At 42.8% G+C, this 24,398-nt stretch overlaps 1 protein-coding gene across 1 annotated transcript in view; it reads left to right on the top strand.

Annotated features, from left to right (window-relative positions):
- Positions 1-24,398, top strand: part of SLC9A3 (solute carrier family 9 member A3) — a gene marked incomplete in the record, with an annotated part of 668,605 nt that overhangs the window by 618,564 nt on the left and 25,643 nt on the right. The window contains 2 exon segments of the mRNA XM_073630751.1: positions 5,196-5,369; positions 7,368-7,428. Of these exon segments, the coding sequence (XP_073486852.1) occupies positions 5,196-5,369; positions 7,368-7,428 (235 nt within the window).

Below are 24,398 nucleotides of genomic sequence, written 5' to 3'. Positions count from 1 at the left end.
ACCAGAAATTATTGCATCAGATATAATTCCGATTCCGTGGTCTGACCATAATGCAGTATACACTACTATAGCCTCAGCCATACCAAAAGCGCATGACCCAACGTGGTACTTACCAGACATAATGCTCAAACACCCACTACATCAGATGGCCATTGAACAAGCTTTAAAGGAATACATATCAATTAATAATACAACAGACATCTCCCCAATAACACTGTGGGAAGCTCATAAGCCTGTCTTGCGTGGTACAATACAAAGACAAATGGCACTATTTAAACGGGAACGCAAAAATCTAGCAAAAAAACTAGAACTCAATTTTAATGCAGCCTACATATCATTTCAAGATAATCCATCTCAGAGTACAAAATCTCATCTGGAAAAATCTAGATTGGAATACGATCTATTTCTCACTGAGTCAGTTGATAAATCCCTCAAACGCTCCAAACACAATTTCTACATGAATACAAACAAACCAGGTACATATTTGGCTCGGGCATTAAATTCAACTAACAAATCTTTCAAACCAATACGTTTGAAATTATCAAAAAATGTTTACACTTGTAATCCAGTTAAAATAGTCCATAAATTTCACTCACATCTCGCAACTTTATACAAGACAAACAATGAATTTAATCCTACAGAGGCTGAATCCTTCTTCTCAAAAATAACCTTACCTGAGTTATCTCAGAATCAAAAAAGCAGTTTGGATGAGCCTATAACTATAGATGAAGTTGCTAACGCCATAAAAGACCTAAAACTTAACAAAAGACCAGGCCCAGATGGCTACTCGGCTTTATACTATAAAACATTCTCAGAAATACTCTCTCCCATTCTCACTGAAACTTTTAACAAACTTCTAGATGGACATTCTTTTCGGCAAGAAACACTAATGGCAATTGTTTGTATGATCCCAAAACCCCTTTCTGATGATACTTCCTGTGTGAATTATCGGCCTATCTCTCTGTTAAACCTCGATATTAAATTATTAGCAAAAATAATAGCAAAACGCCTCAATAGCATTATAGGAAAATTAATACATAGAGATCAAGTAGGCTTCATGCCAAATAGACAGGCAGGCGATAATATACGCAGGGCAGTGTTATTGGCACATATTGCTAAAAAACGGAAAATCCCTTTATGTTTTCTATCTCTCGATGTTAAGAGGGCATTTGACACAGTATCCTGGCAATATATGCAATATTCATTACAAAAATGGGGTTTTGGACCCCACTTTTTAACATGGATCAAAGCATTATATAATAAACCGAAAGCCTATATAAAATATGCTGGATACAAATCTGAAGCCTTTAATATCGAAAGAGGTACCCGACAGGGTTGCCCATTATCTCCCTTATTATTTGCCCTTATACTCGAACCCATGGCCCAATACATCAGAACAAACCAAACTATAACTGGCATTGAAGTAGGAGGTATTACACACAAATTATGTATATTTGCAGACGATATATTACTTTTTCTATCATCACCACAGGTCTCTGGTCCTAACTTAATACCAGCTCTTGATGGATTTGCAGCCCTATCCGGCCTTATGATTAATCCTAAGAAATGCCTAGTGCTTAATATTTCACTCACAAACATGGAATTGATCCCGGCTAGGGCTGCACTCCCATTCACATGGGCAGAAAAATCAATTCCATATCTTGGAATTCATTTAACAGCATCTCATTCTGACTTATTCTCAACCAATTATCCTCCTGTATTAAGACAGATCACAAATCTAATAAAACAATGGTCGCAACTTCCTTTATCCTGGATAGGGAAGATTAATGCAATCAAAATGACTATTCTACCCAAATTGCTTTATCTATTCAGAGTCCTCCCTATTCCAATTCCTTCCTATTTTTTGAGAATAGTACAAAAAAGAGCAACTTCATTTATATGGGGCTCTTCTAAACCACGTATACCTATACACACACTACATCTTCCCAAAAATAAAGGAGGCCTGGGATACCCTAATTTTACTAACTACTACAGAGCAGCACATTTGGCCAGTCTGTCCAAATACCATGCAAAACAGGAAATCCCATTATGGGTATTTATAGAGGCTTCAGAAAATGACCCTCTATTAATATCAAATTTATTATGGCTTGATCCTAAAGACCGCTTTAAAATTCATAATCCCATAACTAAACACTTCTTATCTCTCTGGCATAAACTAAAAACCAAATATCAGTTACAATCTCCACACAATCCTCTCCTTTCTTTTATCAGAAATCCGGCCTTTTATCCGGCATGGATCTACCCAAATTCTTTTAAAGCTTGGACAACATCAGGCATTCAGACACTAAATGACTTCATAGCATCTAAATCATTCCTTTCATTCCCATCGCTTAGAGAAAAATATGATCTACCAAACTCTGAGATATTTAGATATCTCCAAATCAAAAATTTCTATACACCATTCCTAAAGGGGGATACACCATTATCCCAATTATCCATTTTTGAATCAATCTGTACAAAAGATCCATTTGCTAAAGGTACAATTTCATCACTTTATAATCAATTATATGGAGTAGCAAATCTTAATAGACCCTCTTACGTTCAGAGGTGGGAGGAGGACCTGGGACGAACTTTAGAAGACACGGACTGGTCTAACATATGGCTCACGTCTAAGTCATCTTCACCCAACATCTTAGCACTGGAGACAAATTATAAAGTCCTAACTCGCTGGTACCTTGTACCCGCTAGAGTGGCAAAATATTCACCTAATACCTCAGCTCTTTGTTTTCGAGGATGCCCAGAAATAGGCACATATTTACACATATGGTGGACGTGCCCAGTAATCCAAACCTTCTGGAAGGAAGTCTTCGTGATTGCATCTAAAATATTTAAAAAAATAATACAACCAGATCCATATTTAACTTTACTTAATCTAAAACCGGAATGGTTAACACTCTCTCAATTCAAACTTATGATCCAATTAATAACGGCTGCAAAACAAACAGTGGCCAAGGCATGGAAATCTCCTACATTGGTACTAGCAGAAACAATTCACAGAATGAATAATACAATGTCCCATGCTAAGATGGTAGCCATCGATCAAAATCAAATTCCAAAATTTGAAAAACTTTGGCATCCTTGGATAAAACAACAGTTCCTGTTAAACTTCAATGACTCTGTCCTGTTGCCATGGTAACAGATTAAATGACTTACAGAGACACCCATTCTAAGGCTTCAAAGAGAACTAAAAAGAATAATAAACTGACGAGCGGGACAACCTTGTGGACCATACCTCTACCTTTCAACCCTTTTTCTTCTTTCTCTTTCCTTTTCTCCACCTTACGATTAAAGCTCATTATCAGAATTTATTTGACCTATATACACTCTACTTGTAAACAATATGTATAGTAGGTATAAATCATTTAAATACCTACAAAAGTAACTAAGGAAATGATATATATCTTTAATTTAAGTTATGTTTACGTAAACCCAATGTTTAATATTTGAAATTTCATGATATTTACCTACATAAACCCTACTGTAAAACAATGAGCTTACTTTATAGATCCTTGTAAACTTACTTTATGTATCTTTATAACATTGTATACTCAATAAACTTCTTTTGACAAGGAAAATACTGAAATCAGAAACAACCAGGCATTCTTAATTTTCATAAAGAAGTGAGTAATGGCAGACTATATTTATCTTTGTAGACGTTCATTTTAAATGGCCACTGAAGGTCCCTCCGGGACTCTTCCTTCACACATCTGTCTCTGGTAGGGACATCCCCAGCACCATGGGCGTCCGCAGAACTTTTTTCAGGGATTTTTCATCATTTTAAGGTCACCCATCCTCCGCCCCTTTTCAATAATGTCATGAAGGGGAGGGTCTTAGTCATTATCCCATAAAGCGCAGGCATGTGCCCATCAAATGTGGCCTGCAAAGTACGGAGGGTGTACAGTTTGTGTATATAGAGGCGGTGGATGGTATTAGTATATACAGGAAGGATGGTGGGTGTATTGAGCTGTATACAGGATAGATGATGTATATCTGCAGTCAGTGATGATGGAGGAATGTCTCTATATACAGGAAGGAAGGTGGGTATATACAGCTATATATACAGGACAGATGATGTATATTTGCAGTATGCAGTCAGTGATGATGGGGGACTACAGGAAGGAAGATGAGTGTATATAGCTGTATACAGGACAGATGATATATTTCCTATATTTGGCACCCCCCCTTTCACTGATCATACCTGTATATGCACTCAGCTGTATATATGTCAGGCCTCCACACACACACATCTGTAAGCACACACACAGCTCTGGCCCCCCTGTACACAAACAGCCTCCTCCCTTCACTTGTACTCACAGCCCCCACTTGTAAGGTGGTCTTCCTTGTCCCAGGTCCTATTTCCACATGTCCCTGTGATACATTACAGCACACACGAGGGGCACACATACAGGAAGCAGCCAGAGGTGGCAGTAAAGAGCTACAGATGCAACCACGGCGGACCCTTGCCATTTCCAGGGGGGGTCACTCGCCCCCCCTTTGCCCCTACCTGCATATATCCATGCCCAACGCCTAATTGTGGGTCTTCACACTGGCCCTGAACAGTGATGTCCTTGTGCAGAGGAGGTAACATGTCCTCCGGGAGTCAGAGTTCCCAGACAACTGCTTCCCAGGAAGAGGAGAGGGGGAGTGCAGGTCATCGGGGAGACCAGGACTGGACGTTGCGGGGTAGTGGGACATCTGAGGAACCTCCACCACAAAGACTTCCACAACTCCTCAGTCCAGTCTGAATAATGTGACAACCCTAGGTGAGGTGGGGGGAGCAATCACAGGAACAATGCCTTGCAACAGCTGAAAGCCAGTGGAAGGGAGATGGGGAAAAACTGTCTTTCAACACAGGGCATTGTTCCAGTGATTGCTCCCCCTGCCCTGATCCCCCACCCTGTCTTACTCACAACTGCTCTCACGACTAGCAACAGCTGCTAGGCCCAAGTATTGTCACAATACAGAGGGAGTGACATAATCACCTCCCATAGTGTCTGACGTCAGCAAACACTTTGGGATTAAATTGAGTTTTGCAAGAATTATAAAAAAAAACTTCCATTACTTATTTACTTACTGCTCTTTTGCACAAAACTATATCTAAGCACAGAAACACAATGCGTGTGGTGACAATCTGTGAAAAGGTTTGTTTCAATGTATTTTTTTTTTTACTGCAGCAAAAACACCTTTATAGTCGGCACGAACTTACAACAGATGAAGATGAAACACAAACTAAGGAGATATTTCAAAGAACAATGAAGAAGCGTTTGGAGTCTTTCAAGTCAACAAAATTTGGTCGCAAGCAAGCAAAACATATAAACAAAAATTATAAAAGAGATCGAGGACAAAGAGTGAGATAATATGATTTTATTTATTATTATGCCACAGTTATAACTTATGTTATATTTTTTGCGCATTGCACACTTCTCAAGTTGCACATATCATCAATAATATTGTTTAAAAAGTATGTTGTTTTCATAAAGCAAAGCTGAAGTTGACTAATTCTTATAGTTTTTCTTATTAACAAGGCTTCGCAAGTTGGATTGGTAAAAAGGGATTGGCAGTAGACAAAATCTGACAATCCTCTCATAATGAAGGGAATTATGTTTTCTTCTCTCATCAACCCTACTTCAGCTTGATATCAGTGTGTTTAAAGCCCGATCCAGGATCTTTTTTTTTTTTTTTTTCAGTTTTTGGATAGTATGGGAAAGAGGTACATTTTTAGTCAAGCTTTTAGATTTTGCTGTGACTCCAGTGGAGGAATTTTATGTCATGTCCATCACAACATGTGGTGTGTGACTATCAAAAAAGGAAGTCCTAGACCGCAAAAAAAAAACATTTTTTAGACATTCTTTCCCCTACAGGGACTCAGCAATAAAACTTGACATAGTGACATAGTTAGTCGAAAAAAGTTGAAAAAAGACACAAGTCCATCTAGTTCAACCAATAAAAGGGAGGAAAAAAATTACAATCCTATAAACACAATCCCATACCCACAGTTGATCCAGAGGAAGGCAAAAAAAACAGCAAAGCCTGAACCAATTTGCTCCAGCAGGGGGAAAAAAATGAAAAAAATTCCTTCCTGATCCCCCAATAGGCAATCAGATATTCCCTGGATCAAATTTATCTATAAATGTTAGTATCCAGTTATATTATGTACATTTAAGAAAGAATCCAGGCCTTTTTTAAAGCAATCTACTGAGACTGAAATGGTACTTTTAATCCCAGACTCTGTATCATTTATAAATATATTAAAAAGTAAGGGTCCCAACAATGAGCCTTGGGGTATGCCACTAACAACACTAGACCATTCAGAGTATGAATCTATAACCATTACTCTCTGAATACGGTCTTTTAGACAGTTTTCTATCCACTTACAGACTGATTTTTCTAGGCCTGAAAACTTTACCTCACACATTAGCAGTGTGTGGGGAACTGTGTCAAACGCTTTTGCAAAATCCAAGTATACTACATCCACAGCCACTCCTTTTGTCTAAGTTTTTTTTACCTCCTTATAAAAAGAAATCCGATCTGTCTGACAACTTCTGTCTTTCATGCATCCATGCTGTCTGTTGCTTAAAGAGGAAGTAAACTTGTTTTTTTTTTCAAATGGGTGACAGGCAGGGTATTTATGAAAGAAGAGACCATTTACAGCCCCAAAAGGCCCCTGATCCATGCCACGGTGATGTGACTCCCGTGCACATGCATGGGAGTGGCGCCATCGCGGCCTGGTCTATCAAGTGGCCAAAGGCACGGGACCCGGAAAGAAATACCGTGCGAAGATGGAAGCGCCGGGGGCCCGCCAGATCGGTCCCAGTGCTGTGCTGGGAGGACACTATATGACAGGTAAGTCTGCCAAAATGTACTAATATGCTGTGCATACTTGTACATTATGGCATAACCCCCCTGGGGGGCCTTGGAATTAAAAAAATATAGCGGACTTTACTTCCACTTTTAAAATATTTTTTCCAGCTTTTCAATTTTGAGCCATTGTGGATCATTTGGGGCTGTGTCAATACCACCCGCATTATGGACATGAGCTCCCCCATGCTCCTTTGTATACACAAGCTACAAAAGGTATTTATTAAATTTGCCTTCTCTTTGTCCCCTGTTGCCCACTCTAGACTATTGTGTAAAGAGCCTACATACTCAGACTGGACCTGTTTACTATTAAAATATTTGAATAATTATTTGGGACACAGACTTTAACCTTTCCTGTGCTATTCAAAACAAAATTAAATGTTTTAGCTGAATTTGGATATTAGGTTATATATTGTGTACTTGTAATATACAAAGATTTACATAATTAAACCATACAAACACCACCTGTTTATTTTTTTCTTTACCAGAGAAATAGCAGCATGTATATGTTGCAGAATGGAAGCATTCCAGATGAAAGCAAAGTACATGGTAATATATGTTAATTTCACATACAAGAAAATTGTTTATTATGCATGTCTCTTCAAGATGATGATTCACTTTTAAAGTGTAGCTACACCTTAACTAAATAATAAAACTTAGGTTAAAAGCCCCTTTTACATACCTGTGTCCATGTGCGGTTCCTAGTCTTCTATTCTCTTCATTGCAGAGGAGGGTCCTTTTTCAGGTGTCTATGCCCCTGCCTAGGTGATGTGGACACCCAAATTCTAATTTGTGCAGCGCTCAATTTAAACCCTACTTCTACTGTATGCACAAATGAAAACCAAAAACTTTAACATCCAACAAAATAAAATAGCATAAAGTCCTTAATGCAGTCCCAGATAATAATAGTGCTCTTCCAAGTGTTTCTTCTTAATGATAGATAGGCACCAACTGCTATTGCCACGTCTATTCCGGGTAGGGTTGCCGCCTTTTCTTCAAGTCAAACCCGAACACTTTAGCGGCGCACAGCAATTTTTTTTTTATAGTATAAACTATACATATATTTTGATATTAAATAACATGTCTAATCATATGAAGTTAATAATAAGAGTTCCCCTTTTTTCCCCCTTCTCCTGTCTCTAATAAGCACACATTCCATCCAAAGATATAATGTACCTTTTGATCCCATGTCTGCCCTGGTTCCCCATTTCCCAGTAAACAGACATTACCACATTCTTACATCCTCATCTCAGCATGACTCCCTCTCTTTGCAGTCCCCCTTGCTTTTATTTCCAACATCACAAAAGCTATGACAAACAGGAAGTGATGGCTACAACAGCCATTCACTCCCTCAATACATAATGACATCACAGGAAATGACCATATAAGGACATGACCAAATAAAGACATGACTTTCAACACATGAAACACAACAGCCAATGAACAATGACTACAGGAGTCTTATGGGCGTGTCTGAGCAGAGACAGGGTGTATGCATGTTTTTAGGAATCCTTATTCTGTGTTGTTCCAGAGAACAACGCATACCTGGACTATTCTACTGTCCTTGTGGACGAGAGATTATCAGCAGGTGTACACTCATGGGGCCACAAATATGTTGATCAGGCATACAGGGGTGACACGAGCGCACACTCATTAAACCAATAATGTCTTTGCAGAGCGAACACACCCGCACCAGACGAACGTTCTGTGCATCGCACAGGGGCCCTTAGCCGGCGGACATGCCTCCACTCCGCAAACACTTCTCTACCTCCCCTATTAGCTTTCCACTAGCAAACGGAACTCAACCAGCGTCATTCTGCCCCAGTCTGCTTTTTAGAGCGGGCTGCGAGAGAACGAACACTGGGAGACTCTTATGACAATACATTAAAATACATCTTCATAAAATTTTCCACAACAGCCCCTCCTCTTGTCATATGATCCCACGTGTCCCTCGATGAATCCTGATCTTCTTCTTACACCTGGAAATGAATCAGTCCTTACAGTCCATATGAGTCCATAAAAAGGAAAACACGGCTTGACATGTAGACTCCGTTCTTCAGGAGAGATGACATGGTGAGCTGTAGTAATCGCCAGTCGGTCTGGGATCCTCTGTGTCTTGTATGTGGGTTGGGCTTCGGGGCGTCTCATCGGGGAAGATGTGGTCATCTGTTCGGGCTCTGGTCAGGTGTCCAATCAGGCAACAGGAGCACCTCATCAGGGCATATAGAAGGAATAGAAACAAAAGCAACATGAGTAAATATACCCCTACTTTCTTCAACTATGATCCGCTGCAAAATAAAAAATTAAATCCCCAACATTTCCTAAACCCTTAAAAGGATTCCAACCTTCACTAGCTACAGCTCTGGCTTTGCCTTGCAGGGATATAAGCCTTATCAATATGGACTGTGGGAACTTCCTTGTAGCTTCAACTGTTACATGAATCATCCCATCCTCAATGGATGAGAAATTGTTCAATCGTTTCATAAGCCCAAGCCCCCGCCATGTACAAGCAGCTGTCCCTGCCATTCTTACCTTCTCACGCGCCATCAGATCCTCACGATCGGCCGCGACATAAGATGCTAGGACGAGTTTCACCAACACAAATGAACCTCTTGCATTAGGGGGAATCACCTAATAAGCTGTAGATCCGCATTAATACCAAACTAAAGTTGAAGCACACTTGTGGGCTACCTAGTTATCCCGATACCAAAGCTGGCAAGAACCAGAGCTATTGTTAAAATTGTAATTAATTTTACCCTCTAGAAATGTATTGTTAAGTTCTATTGACAAGTGTATGTTTGGATTTTACTAGTTTGTCAAAACTCCTCATACCAATATGAACATCCTATATAGCATGTACCACCTGGGGCACTAGAGCTTGGTGGAGACTCAGAGTAGACCCAACCATGTGTCCTGTTCACTTTCTTAGCTAGTTGGAAAATACAGTTTAAAAATATAAATAAACAAAGATACTCCTCATCCTTTGGTGTAGTTAAGCAGCTTCTTGCAGTGACAGGCGTGGACCCAGTTGTCCCGTCCTTTAAGCTTCTTTACAACGACTCAGTCACCTGGTTAGAAATAATGTAAACTGGTTATTGTGTCAGGGTCCAGGAGGGACTCATGAACCCTGTGGTGGACCTTTTGAAGTTCATGTTACAGTGACTGCACCCACCCCATCAGCCGAGAGTGTTGACAGCTGCCGAGGAAAGTACAACTCTGGTCTTGGTTGACCTCCAAACAAACCTCATATGGCAATAACCCAGATATGTGGGAACTTAATGGCTGTGGTCACTGCATCTTAGCTTCTGTGGTGTAATACCTGGAACCATTGAAAAAAAGGTTCATATGGGAGTGTCCTACCACTCTCATCCCCTCTTTTTTTCCTCCTCATTACAAACTGGAGGAAGACACGCAGGGTTTAGAATGGTGCAGAAAAAACAGTGAAATAGCCTATGATACTTTTACCTTCTTATATACCTGCTTTCTATGTACATACACTTTCAGAAACTCCTTGGACCTGAAAAGATACTTATAAACAAAAGTTATTACTCTATCCTTCATATTTAATGGTAAACAATACAACATTTGTGTACATTGGTAAATTGTCACTGACATTCCTCAAAACCGATAAAAGCTAAACCCTCTGTAACCCTTACTTTCACATTCTTACTAAAATACAACACCCGTGACACGTAAGAGGGCTGTCGCGGTAGGTTCAAACATATTCTTGTTACTACATACAAACATTGAGAAGACTAAAACATGAGACAAACATTTAGCTACAAATGTGGGGGAGATATTTCATAATTCCCAAAACAAAAAATGAAAAAAAAAAACATTCAGATGGAATGCTGCCTTCACTCTTTTAGCGATAGAAAAAAATACAATTTGAAAAACACGAGAGCATCTCAAAATCTTTGCATGGACCAGCCACACAAAGTTCAAAAACAGGCCTGAAAATCACACAAACGTGTACTACACATCCATCAACTCACTCATCATTACAGATTTCTGAAGCCACAGCTGAACTACTTCCAAGTTATTTTTATTCTGGGGTCTCGTACCTCCAGACATCAAAAGTACTTTCCAAAGGAATACACATTACTGTACCCTCTGACCGTATATGCCAAACTTTAAGGGGTCTCATGTCTGGAGCCCCAAACCCAGACCTCATGTACTATGCAGCTGTCTGACTGGTGTCACCCTTGCACTAACTTTCAGAGCAGTACTGCTTAGTGACTATTTTTACAGTACTTGCACCCGGCGTCTCAGATTATTATACATGGCCTCCCGGGATGCTAGCGTACTACTCCTCACATTTAAAATGTGTTGTCAGACAAACTACAAAGCCCAATGAAATCCTCCACTATTCAAAACAATATTATGGCTTCTATCTGTACCTAGATATTACAATAATAACTTGGATGCCTCCTGTTTGCTCTCTACCCAAAACTGTATTACAGTATAAAACTTTTACAAAACAACTGGAATTAAATTTAATGCAGTTGTTGATCCCACCAAAATGAAGTGTTGGTAGAGAGGGTTGGTTACATTGGTTACATTGGTGATGGCAGAAGCATCAGAGGAAACTACTACAGATCAGGTGTTGGTGGACCCAGCCTGCCTCAGCAGAGTTAGCCCAAAAAGAACGTCTTCCGCTTCCAGCATTGGATCACCAGTCACTGCTATCCCCTCGGGCCAGGTGTATATAATGTGGTTCTTCCGGACTGAAACCACTTTCTGTATACCCTGCCGGTTTACCACAATAGACTTCTGAAGCCACAGCTGAGCTACATCTAAGGTCTTTGCTGCCCAGAGCCTGGGTTTAAACTCAGTTATGAATTTCTCCCATCTCCAGGCATCAAATGTCCCCTCTAGAGGGATACCCCAAGTAGTATTCTTGGACCAACTATGCCATTCCTTTAGAGGTTTCATGACCTTTGCCCCAAAGCTAGTTTTCATGTACTCTGCAGCCGTCTGACTGTGGGAAGCCTCCATTCCTTCCCTTGCATGGACCTCCTAGTGCCCATGGCGATTCGAATCGGCTTATCGTCTTACCCCTGCGTCCAGGGACACTATTGCACCCATTTAGGAGACCACCGCCCGGTGCCTTCTTTTACTGTGGATCGACAGACTACAACCACTATATCTGGTCTAGTCCCCCAACTAGAAACCCTAAACCGAGGCATTATCACCCCCCGAATTAGGCCTCTTCCCCCCACAGTGTATGCATACACAAGCGTTTTCCGTTGTACGCTCATACACTGCGTCGCCAGACTAAACTACACAGAGCACTTCTGTTTGTTTTCGCTACAGAACAATGTCGCTTCTCTAAATAATCACAAAAAATAAATAAAAATAAAATGAGGATAGCCTTCTGTTGTCCATTTCAACAGTTGTAGGATGTCTCAGTAGTTACATGATCAAACTAATAATAAACTAACAGTCTGGGCGTGAACAAAAAAACGTACTACTCGCTGCATAAAAGCAACTCTAAACAATAAAGTGAATATAAAACAAGTTTTAAAACCAAAGCCTTTTTCTACCGCAAGCTATACAATACAAGACTCAGCTAAAGCGATAAAAACCCAAAACAATGCGGGAATGGCTTGAATTGCCCTGTGAGGAACTACAAAATATTTAAAAACACACCGCTAAAAGTACAAAAAAACCTCAGTTAACGCTATTAAATTCAATGCAAAGTAGACCGCATGGCTACACACACACAAAGGAATTGGAGCAGCTTCCCCTCTAGGATGACCCACAGGTCCTCAAAATGGCCCGCGACCATGGCCACATGGCAGACTACAAAATCCAGGCCACGACAAAATGACGCATTTTCCCGCCAAAACCGAAATTTCTTCACTAGCTACACAAACTTCTCCCCACAAAATTACACATTTGAGAGACCAAATGAACACTTACAAACATTTTAGGAACAGTCACTAGAAGACTAAAATCTTTTTCCACAAAGACTAACAAACACAATTGAGACATCAAAATGAACACTTACAAACATTTCATTCCGCGTACCACTAGGGACCTTAGCAGGCCTCAAACACAGGCTCTCCAACCAAACAACACATTCAAAAATGTTAAACACAAAATAGCACAACTTAAAACATATCCTCTTTTCTCAAACAAAGTTCAATACTTATTCCGGCGTCAGCAATCCATGAGAATCCAAACATTTCAGAAATCCCCAGTGTCTGCCTGCATCATGATCTTTTCATCTCAAAACAGAAAGAACCCCTCCCCCTTTCTATTGTCCACAGGGAGTAGCCAACAGTTTCCATTGTATTTGATAGACCAGCTATGCCTGGTCACTTGAATATGCAGCAGCCTTTACCAAACCAAACATTTTTCTAAACGACCATCAAAGTCCACTAACCATCTGTGTCTTGAGTCAGTTAAACACTCTACAAGACTCATGCAATCTACTTGTCCCATACATAGGTAAAAATTACAATTCATCCATTTCTATTTCTCATATACTTATTACACAACATACGGTTAATTACACACAGCAAACAGTCCCCTTACACAAACATTCAAGCTTGCAAATACAAATCACACATACACACACACACACACCAGACATACGATCAAAGTTCCAGCATTATTTCAAAAAGACGAAAAATTTGTTCTTTTGCAAAGCAGAGCCTCCCCAGCACATCGGACCATGGACCCATTCTCTCCCTTGTCTTGATCCGATGTTTAAAGAGGCCTTGTTCACTCCTAAGGTCCTGACTCGCCATTCTGTCAGCGAAATTTGGCTGTACGCCGAGCACACAGCCAAATCTCCTGTCTCTAATAAGCACACATTCCATCTAATGATATAATATACCTTTTGATCCCATGTCTCCCCTGGTTCCCCATTCCCCAGTAAACAGACATTACCACATTTTTACGTCCTCATCTCAGCATGACTCCCTCTCTTTGCAGTCCCCCTTGCTTTTATTTCCAACATCACAAAAGCTATGACAAACAGGAAGTCATGGCTACAACAGCCATTCACTCCCTCAATACTTAATGACATCACAGGAAATGACCATATAAGGACATGACCAAATAAAGACATGACTTTTAACACCGGAAATACAACAACCAATGAACAATGACTACAGGAGTCTTATGGGCGTGTCTGAGCTGAGACAGGGTGCATGCATGTTTTTAGAAGCCACATGGCTTTTAAATATGGACTCGGTCTCTCACCGTAACAACCCAAAAGACTCCTGTATTTCCGCTGATAGGAATCCTTATTCTGTGTTGTTCCAGAGAACAACGCATACCCGGACTATTCTACTGTCCTTGTGGATGAGAGATTATCGGCAGCTGTACACTCACAAATATGTTGATCAGGCATACAGGGGCGACACAAGCGCACACTCGTTAAACCAATAATGTATTTGCAGAGCGAACACACCCCCACCAGACGATCGTTCTGTGCATCACACAGGGGCCCTTAGCCGGCGGACATGCCTCCACTCCGCAAACACTTCTCTACCTCCCCAAGGAGCTTTCCACTACCAAACGGAACTCAACCAGCGTCAGTCTGCCCCAGTCAGCTCTTTATAGCGGGCTGCGAGAGAATGAACACTGGGAGACTCTTATGAGAATACATTAAAATACATCTTCATAAAATTTTCCACAACAATCTGAATCCACAGAGTTCCTCTTTTACATCTGAACTCTCAGAGTTCCCTTTCACTGTAAGGAGGGACTCTGCAGACTCTGATGTACAGTAAGGTAGAACTCTGGGGACTCTAACATAAGGGATGCTCTGGGAACCCTGATTTAAGGGGGAACACTGAGAACTCTAATGTACGGAGAGGACTCTGATGTGGGGGCAAAAACTGTGGCTTCTGGTGTAAAGGGGTGCTCTGAGAACCCTGATTTACCTTAGTGTACTCACTCAGAGGCTGGAGAGAAAGGGGGGGAGACTTCAGGCACAGACAGGGATGGATGGTGAGCTTACTCACCCCTTGGCAGTCAGCACCTCTCATCCGGATGTATCTGAGGCTGCTGGACTTCAAATTTCCAGCCACCACTTTCCTTTTCTGAGGCACAGCGCCAGGGATTGGAGTGTGGGCAGACACGTAGGGGTGGGAGGAAGGGGAGCAGATCAAGCCCTCTCTCCTCTCCCATCTGTGTGTGTGGGGGGGGCAGTGTGAAAGAGAGTGTAAAAGACACTCTAAGCTTAGACAACTGCAGCCAGCAATCCTGCTGGGAAGCCACAGTCCAGACTGATTAATGTGTCGGGTTTCAGACAGTCTGAAACCCAGGCGCATGATTCCAAACCCGAACTGTCCAGGTGAATCCCAGACAGGTGGCAACCTTAATTCCGGGCCCTTCCTTCTTATGAGGCCTAGTAGCACTTTAATAACCACTGCCCAGCTGCACCTCGGACCGGGAACCCTGAGATCACTTGCCACACTTTTAATATGCATTGTAACCACCAATTTCACTGGTGATAAATGCTACCCAGCACAGCTGGGACTGTCTGACTCCACAAATTGGTAATACGCAGTACCACGTTGTCCAACTGCAGTGGAGACGCCTAAGTGTATAGTGAATGTACCCTTACAAGTTCCATCATTTTCAACAATGTAATAGACATCTTAAGACATCTCATATCTAAATACACAATCTTTTTAGGAACTTTACCCTTGTCAGAGACATGGAGGGGCTCCTCCACTGCAGCTTGAGAGGTTGAAACATTTAAAGAGACCTCCACCCCCCTGGAGGAATCCTCCATCACAGCCTGGTGCTCCCCCAGAGCGCTGCCAGATATCTGTCTCACACCTATCCCTTGGCCTCAGCATCAGAGAGCCACTGCAAGTCATAACCAGTTATACTGAAATTTTTACACTTGACACTCTTCATCTGTTGCGCTGTGGATAACCCCTCTGCCATGCATGTGCCCTTAACTGGTCCTTCTGACTGGAGGGGACCAACATTTGCAGGGCACCAATATGCCCTCAGCCCCTGGCCGCTCTGTGATCCTTCCCTTTGGCATAGCAATTGTTATGTCCACGCCCTTGTCACATAACATAGCCTTGTCTAGCATTGATATATCAATTGTTGGCCCAACTGTCCCAATACATTGTGCTTACATCATGGGTGCCCTGTAACATTGCATCACCTGCTCTAGGAGGCACCACAAGAACCTGGGATTCATTAGCCAATACATTACATTTATCATTATACTCATTACTTTCCAGTAACACCTTTTCAAGCACAGCAGGCTGTAATACATCACTTTTACCCTCCAGCTCTGGTGGCACTGCTGATACACACAGTTTTCACAGGCTGATTTAGCCCCTCACCAATCGGGTTACATATAGGGTGAGTAGAATGCTCCCACACACTCTCACAGCATGGTGTAGACCCCCTCTGTTCCACCAGGGCGGTATTAGTGCTGTCCAGGACAAGCCCTAAGTTTTCCAGAACCAACCCTGCAGCTCTGCCTCTGGTTGCGAAGGGCGATATCCCCCCTTCATCATTATGTTTTTAAACATCCTGTGTGCTTGAGGCCTAATGCCCCGTACACACGATCGAACTTTCCGCCAACAAAACCATGGATTTTTGTTCGAAGGTTGTTGGCTCAAACTTGTCTTGCATACACACGCTCACACAAATGTTGGTCAACAATTATGAATGTGGGAACACGGTGACGTACAAGACGTAAGACGAGCCGAGAAAAAGGAAGTTCAATAGCCAGTGTGGCTCCTTCTGCTTGATTCTGAGCATGCGTGAACTTTTGTGCGACGGACTTGTGTACACACGCTCGGACTTTCAAAGTTATGTTGGCTGAAAATTTGAGAATCTGCTCTCAAACATTTGTTGTCGGAAATTCCGACAGCAAATGTTCGATGGAGCATATACACAGTCGGACTTTCCGACAACAAGCTCACATTGAACATTTCCCGTCGGAAAATCTGACCGTGTGTACAAGGCATAAGAATCAAATACAGGTTTTTAAAAGAAGTTCATGACAAATAGTAAACGAAAAAAAAAAAAGATAGTAGACAGTGCAAGTGGTTAACCACTTCCCGCCCAGCCTATAGCAGAATGACGGGCGGGCGGTGGTTCAGTTATCCTGACTGGGCGTCATATGATGTCCTGCAGGATAACAGCCGCTGCGCGCCCGTGAGGGTGCGCATCGAGGCGATCGGTAGTGCGGTGTGTCAGTCAGACACCGCTACACCGATCTCGGTAAAGAGCCTCCGATGGAGGCTCTTTACCACGTGATCAGCCGTATCCAATCGCGGCTAATCGCGATGTAAACAGGAAGAGCCCTTAATCAGCTTTTCCTCACTCGCGTCTGACAGACGCGAGTAGAGGAGAGCCAATCAGCGGCTCTCCTGACAGGGGGGGTCTGTGCTGATTGTTTATCAGCGCAGCCCCCCCTCGGATCCCACCCAGGACCACCATCATGCCGCCCGGGACCACCAGGATGGCCATCCACACTGGACCACCAGGTATGATCCCCCTAGACCACCAGGGGAATGCAAATCTGCCAAAGCAGCTGCCAATCATTGTCCAGGCAGCTGCCAATCAGTGCCCACTCACAATGCCTATCACTGCCAGTGCCACCAGGGATGCCTATCAGTGCCGCATATCAGTACCCATCAGTGCCACGTATAAATGCCCATCAGTGCCCAGCAGTGCCGCCTATCAGTGCCACCCATAAGTACCCATCTTTGCAGCCTTTCAGTGCCCATCAGTGTCGCCTATCGGTGCCCATCAGTGCCCACCAGTGCCACCCATGAGTGCCCATCAGTGCCGCCTATCAATGCCCATCAGTGCTGCATATCAGTGCCACCCATCAGTGCCGCCTTCCAGTGTCCATCAGTGCCCGCCAGGGTACCTGTCAGTGCCCGTCAGTGCCCGCTCATTGGTGCCACCTCATCGGTGCCGCCTTATCAGTGCCCGTCAGTGAAGGAGAAAAGTTACTTATTTACAAAACTTTATAACAGAAACAAAAGCAAAACTTTTATTTTTTTCAAAATTTTCGGTCTTTTTTTATTTGTTTAGCAAAAAATAAAAACCGCAGAGGTGATCAAATGCCACCACAAGAAAGCTCTATTTGTGGGAACAAAATGATAAAAATTCTGTTTGGGTACAGTGTAGCATGACCGCGCAATTGTCATTTAAACAGTGACAGCGCAGAAAGCTGAAAATTGGCTTGGGCAAGAAGGTGTATAAGTGCCTGGTATTGAAGTGGTTAAATAAATCAAACAAATATAGTTGTGAAAACCAGCTGCAGGTTAAGTGATATGACCTTAGTCAGGAATAACTAAAAATACTGTGTCTCAAAGTCTATGTGATGATCCCATTCTTCACTGAGAAATCAAATAAACCAGTGCATCCTCCACCAGTGTAATAAACCGTCACCAAAAATGCATCTATAAAGGCTTACCAGTGTTCCTTGACCTCCTAAATGAATAGAAAGGTCAGAACTCACATGGATAGAAGCTCCCTGGCACATTGTAAAACACATAGCTTGATAGTAGATGAAAAAAAAATCCAAAGATGTCTGATTGTCCTCACATTAAGACCCCTTTCACACTGGGGTGCTTTGCAGGCGCTACAGCGCTAAAATTAGCGCCTGCAAAGTGCCCTGAAAGAGCCGCTGGCATAGCACTGCTGTAGCAGTGCTTTGCGGTGGTTTTAACCCTTTCTCGGCCGCTAGCAGGCCGAATACTGCCTCTAAAACGACAATAAAGCGGCGCTAAAAATAGCGCCATTTTACCGCCGACGCCGCCCCCGCCTAAGTGTGCAAGGGGCCTTAGGGTGAAGGGGACAGAGGACACCAAATGGGGGGGGGAGTAAATGGGACAGAGGACACCAAATGGGGGGGCACAGAGGACAATACAGTGGGGGGGTAAAGGGGACAGAGGACACTAAATGGGGGGTGGAGACAGAGGACACTGCATGGGGGGGGCACAGAGAACACTACAGTGGGGGCAGGATGTAAAGGGGACAGAGGATACTGCAGAACATTGCTTTGGGGGGAAGAGGACACTACAGGGGGTTGGACAGAGGACATTCCATGGGGGGGGAAGAGGACACTACAGTCAGGGGGATGAAGGGGACAGAGGACACTACATTGGGGGTGAAGGGGACAGAGGTCACTTCATGGTGGGGCACAGAGGACACTACAGTGGGTGAAGGGTAAAGGGGACAGTGAACACTACATTGGGGGGGAAGTGAAGGGGACAAATGGACACTGCATGGCGGGACACAAAGGACACTATAGTGGGGGGTGAGGGGGACAGAGGACACCACAGTGGGGGTTGGTGTGAAGGGGATAGAGGACATTGCTTTGGGGGGCAGAGGACACTACAGTGCCCTCACAAGGACATCGCATGGGGGGGGCAGAGGGCACTACAGTGGGGGGGAGGGGACAGAGGACACTGCATTGGGGGGCACAGAGGACACTACAGTGAGGGGGTGAAGGAGACAGAGGGCACTTCATTGGGGGGGCACAGAGGATATTACAGTGGGGGGGAGGGTGTGAAGGGGACAAAGGACATTGCTTTGGTGGGGGGGCAGAGGTCCATACTGTGGGAGGGGGAGGAAAACTACTGGGGGGGGAGGCAGAGGACACACTTGTGAGGGGAATGATGTAAAGGGAAGTGGAGGATACTATGCTGTGTTTTTATTGGGCGCTTGATAGTTATTGTTTTTAAAGGGCGACCTGGTAGCTCTCAGCCTCTGTAAGGTTGCCTACCCCTGCTCTAGATGTTGTAGATTTTACTGAGAGGAGGAAAATTAAAAAAAAAAACAATTTACAGACTATATGTAAACTTTATGCTGCGATAGTGGAGAATATTGTTAGAGATCATTTAAAGGTTATAAAGATAATCAAATTTGTCAGACAAATGTAGCCTCTTACCTGTCACTTAAAGTGTTACTAAACCGACAACAGTAAAATCAGTCTGTATATGCAGTAATGCATGCTTGTTATACTCACTGTGGAACCTAAGGAGTTAATCCTCTGCATTGTGTAAAAAGGCTGTTTGATGCTGTCTTCTCTGATCCTCCCCTTCTTCCAGTGTCCCCAAGCCATCTCCTGATAGAACAGAACCTTGGGGGCAAGCTGCACATTTTGAGTTTGGTGAGGGTTTTTTTTCTTGGGATGGTGCATGTGATCAGTACAGGGCCAATTAGCACTGTCCAGACAGACGGTCAGGGGTCCTGCAGCCTCAGAGGACAATCGGAGGAGAATAAAAACTCCTCCTACAAGCTTTAAGCAGACACTGATACAAGACTGCTCTGCTAATGAGAAAAGGTATTTAGCAGTTTATATTTACTAAAATATAAATAATACAATGACGGCACATGACGACAGAAGGGGCGGGGTCACTCGGTTACGTCAACGGGTGGCCCCGCCCTATATAACAGCTGTCACAGCCAAGAGACAGCAGTCGGGTGACGCCTCCCATCGAGGTGGAGCTTTTTTTTTTTTTCGGGTCCATCAGGCGGTGTGATTGAAGATGGATGGACATCGTGGGACACTTTTTTTTTCTTTTTTTAATAAAGGAATTGTTAAAAACTGTCAAAAACTGTCTATTGTGGTTTTTAATTTTTTTTTTTTTTTGGTGAATGGGTAAGGGTACAATGCCCAATACCCATTCACATAGGGGAGGGGCCAGGATCTGGGGGCCCTTGTTCCCCACAACCACCGGGCCAGGGTTGTGGGCATGAGGCCCTTGTCCTCATAAACATGGGGACAAGGTGCTTTGGGGGGGAAGTGGCAAGTGGCCTGGTATGGTTCAGGGGGGGGGGGAGTTTCGCTCGTCCCCCCCTCATCCTGGCCTGCCAGGCTGCTTGCTCAGAAAAGGGTCTGGTATAGATTTTTGAGGGAACCCACACAATTTTTTTTTTCATTTTGGCGTGGAGTTCCCCTTAAAATCCTTACCAGACCCAAAGGGCCTGGTATGGACTGGGGGGGACCCATGCAGTTTCTTTTCTTAATTCTGTCATAGGGTTCCCCTTAACCATGTCAATACACTGTATTATATACTGTACACTGCCCGCATTGTATACAATACAGTAGCTCACAAAAGTGAGTACACCCCTCACATTTTTGTAAATATTTTTTTTATATCTTTTCATGTGACCACACTGAAGAAATTACACTTTGCTAGAATGTAAATTAGTGAGTGTACAGTTTGTATAACAGTGTAAATTTGCTGTCCCCTCAAAATAACTCAACACGCAGCCATTAATGTCTAAATTTACACCGCTGGCAACAAAAGTGAGTACACCCTAAGTGAAAATGTCCAAATTGGGTCCAAAGTGTCAAAATTTTGTGTGGCCACCATTATTTTCCAGCACTGCGTTAACCCTCTTGGGCATGGAGTTCACCAGTGCTTCACAGGTTGCTACTTGAGTCCTCTTTCACTCCTCCATGACGACATCACAGAGCTGGTGGATGTTAGAGACCTTGCGCTCCTCCACCTTCCGTTTGAGAATGCCCCACAGATAACCTCCGCTTTGTAGCAAGGCAGTTGTTGTCTTGGAGGTGTGTTTGGGGTCGTTATTATGTTGGAATACTGCCCTGCGGCCCAGTCTCCAAAGGGAGGGGATCATGCTCTGCTTCAGTATGTCACAGTACATGTTGGCATTCATGGTTCCCTCAATAAACTGCAGCTCCCCAGTGGTGGCAGCGCTCATGCAGCCCCAGACCACAACACTCCCACCACCATGGTTGACTAGGCAAGACACACTTGTCCTCACCTGGTTGCCGCCACACACGTTTGTCACCATCTGAACCAAATAAGTTTATCTTGGTCTCATCAGACCACAGGACATGGTTCCAGTAATCCATGTCCTTAGTATGCTTGTCTTCAGCAAACTGTTTGCTGGCTTTCTCCTGCATCATCTTTAGAAGAGGCTTCCTTCTGGGAAGACAGACATGCAGACTAATTTAAAGCAGTGTGTGGTGTATTGTCTGAGCACTTACAGGCTGACCCCCCACCCCTTCAAGCTCTGTAACAATGCAGGCAGCACTCATACGTCTATTTTCCAAAGACAACCTCTGGATATGACGCTGAGCACGTGCACTCAACTCCTTTGGTTGACCATGGCGAGGTCTGTCCTGAGTGGAACCTGTCCTGTTAAACCACTGTATGGTCTTGCCCACCATGCTGCAGCTCAGTTTCAGGGTCTTGGCGATCTTCTTATAGCCTAGGCCATCTTTATCTAGAGCAGCAATATTTTTTTTCAGATCCTCAGAGAGTTCTTTGCCATGAGGAGCCATGTTAAACTTCCAGTGACCAGTATGAGAGAGTGAAAGCAATAACACCAAATTTAACACACCTGCTCCCCATTCACACATGAGACCTTGTAACACTAACAAGTCACATGACCCTGGGAAGGGAAAATGGCTAGTTGGGCACAATTTGGACATTTTCACTTAGGGGTGTACTCACTTTTGTTGCCAGCGGTTTAGACATTAATAGCTGTGTGTTTAGTTATTTTGAGGGGACAGCAAATTTACACTGTTATGCCCCGTACACACGGTCGGACTTTGTTCGGACATTCCAACAACAAAATCCATGGATTTTTTCCTACGGATGTTGGCTCAAACTTGTCTTGCATACACACGGTCACACAAAGTTGTCGGAAAATCCGATCGTTCTAAACGCGGTGACGTAAAACACGTACGTCGGGACTATAAACGGGGCAGTGGCCAATAGCTTTCATCTCTTTATTTATTCTGAGCATGCGTGGCACTTTGTGCGTCGGATTTGTGTACACACGATCGGAATTTCCGACAATGTTTTTTGTTGTCGGAAAATTTTATATCCTGCTCTCAAACTTTGTGTGTCGGAAATTCCGATGGAAAATGTGTGATGGAGCCCACACATGGTCGGAATTTCCAACAACAAGGTCCTATCACACATTTTCCGTCGGAAAATCTGACTGTGTGTATGGGGCATTATACAGCTGTACACTACTTTACATTGTAGCAAAGTATCATTTCTTCAGTGAAAAGATATAATAAAATATTTACAAAAATGTGAGGGGTGTACTCACTTTTGTGAGGTACTGTATTCTATAAACTTGACTGCCTGCACTGTGTGTATGTATATGTATATGTGCATCAAAGTGTAGCGCTATTGTGTTACGTTAAATAGCTTCAAATATCTTCAACATAAAAACTTGAAAATTATATATAAATAAATACAGTGAACAATTTATGTAGGAAAATAATAAAGTCTCTAGTGGTCTCAAAATTATATTCACTTCCGTGTAGTGATTATTCGCAGTCCATATTCAAAATGGGGCAGTCCTGTTCACCTTGTGAGTAACCAGTGGGATAGATGAAAGGTAATTTGTGATAATACCACTACCCAGAGACTGTGGACCCAAAAGAACGTACGTTCTATGAGTCAAATGTGCTTGTATTGCCACCGGCAGTGGAAGAAGAGCCTTGAAGGTCCACAACGATGGAAATCTGGAGTCATGCAGGATTTAATGGTAAAAGGTTTTCTCCATAAAGGTGGTATGCATCCAGGAAAGTTAGCCCATATAGGATGAGAAAAGGGGCCACATAGTGTAATTCCGTAAGCAGGAAAGAATTTATTAAAATAGTAAACACTTACATTTAAGCAGTAAAAAAGCACTTTGTATAAAATACTGGCAGCAGTGGAGTCCTCCTCATATGTATATGTATATTTGTGTGTGTGTTTGTGTGTATATATATATATATATATATTAGACTGCCTGCACTGTATATATAGTCTACACTGTGTGTATATGTACATATATATATATATAGTGCCTTGAAAAAGTATTGATACCCCATGAAATTTTCCACATTTTGTCATGTTACATGCAAGAACATAAATGTATTTTATTGGGATTTTATGTGATAGACCAACACACACAATGGCACATAATTGTGAAGTTGAAGGAAAATAAATGTTTAATTTTTTTGGTTTATATTTATCTGTAATTATTTACAAATAAATATATGAAAAGTGTGGTGTGCATTTGTATTCAGCCCCCTTTACTCTGATACCCCTAACTAAAATCCAGTGGAACCAATTGCCTTCAAAAGTCACCTAATTAGTAAATAGAGTCCACCTGTGTGTAATTTAGTCTCAGTATAAAAACAGCTGTTCTGTGAAGCTCTCAGAGGATTTTTAGAGAATCTTAGTGAACAAACAGCATCATGAAGGCCAAGGAACACACCAGACAGGTCAGGGATAAAGTTGTGGAGAAGTTTAAAGCAGGGTTAGGTTATAAAAAAATATCCCAAGCTTTGAACATCTCACAGGGCACTGTTCAATCCATCATCCAAAAATGGAAAGAGTATGGCACAACTGCAAACCTACCAAGACATGGCCGTCCACCTACACGGAAAGGCCAGGCAAGGAGAGCAATAATCAGAGAAGCAGCCAAGAGGCCCATGGTAACTCTGGAGGACCTGCAGAGATCCACAGCTCAGGTGGGAGAATCTGTCTACAGGACAACTATTAGTCGTGCACTCCACAAAT

Source organism: Aquarana catesbeiana, linkage group LG05 (assembly GCF_042186555.1).
Source record: "Aquarana catesbeiana isolate 2022-GZ linkage group LG05, ASM4218655v1, whole genome shotgun sequence".
Classification (NCBI taxonomy): Eukaryota; Metazoa; Chordata; class Amphibia; order Anura; family Ranidae; genus Aquarana; species Aquarana catesbeiana.
Note: the sequence above shows the minus strand (reverse complement) of the source record. Positions and strands in the feature narration are given on the sequence as shown.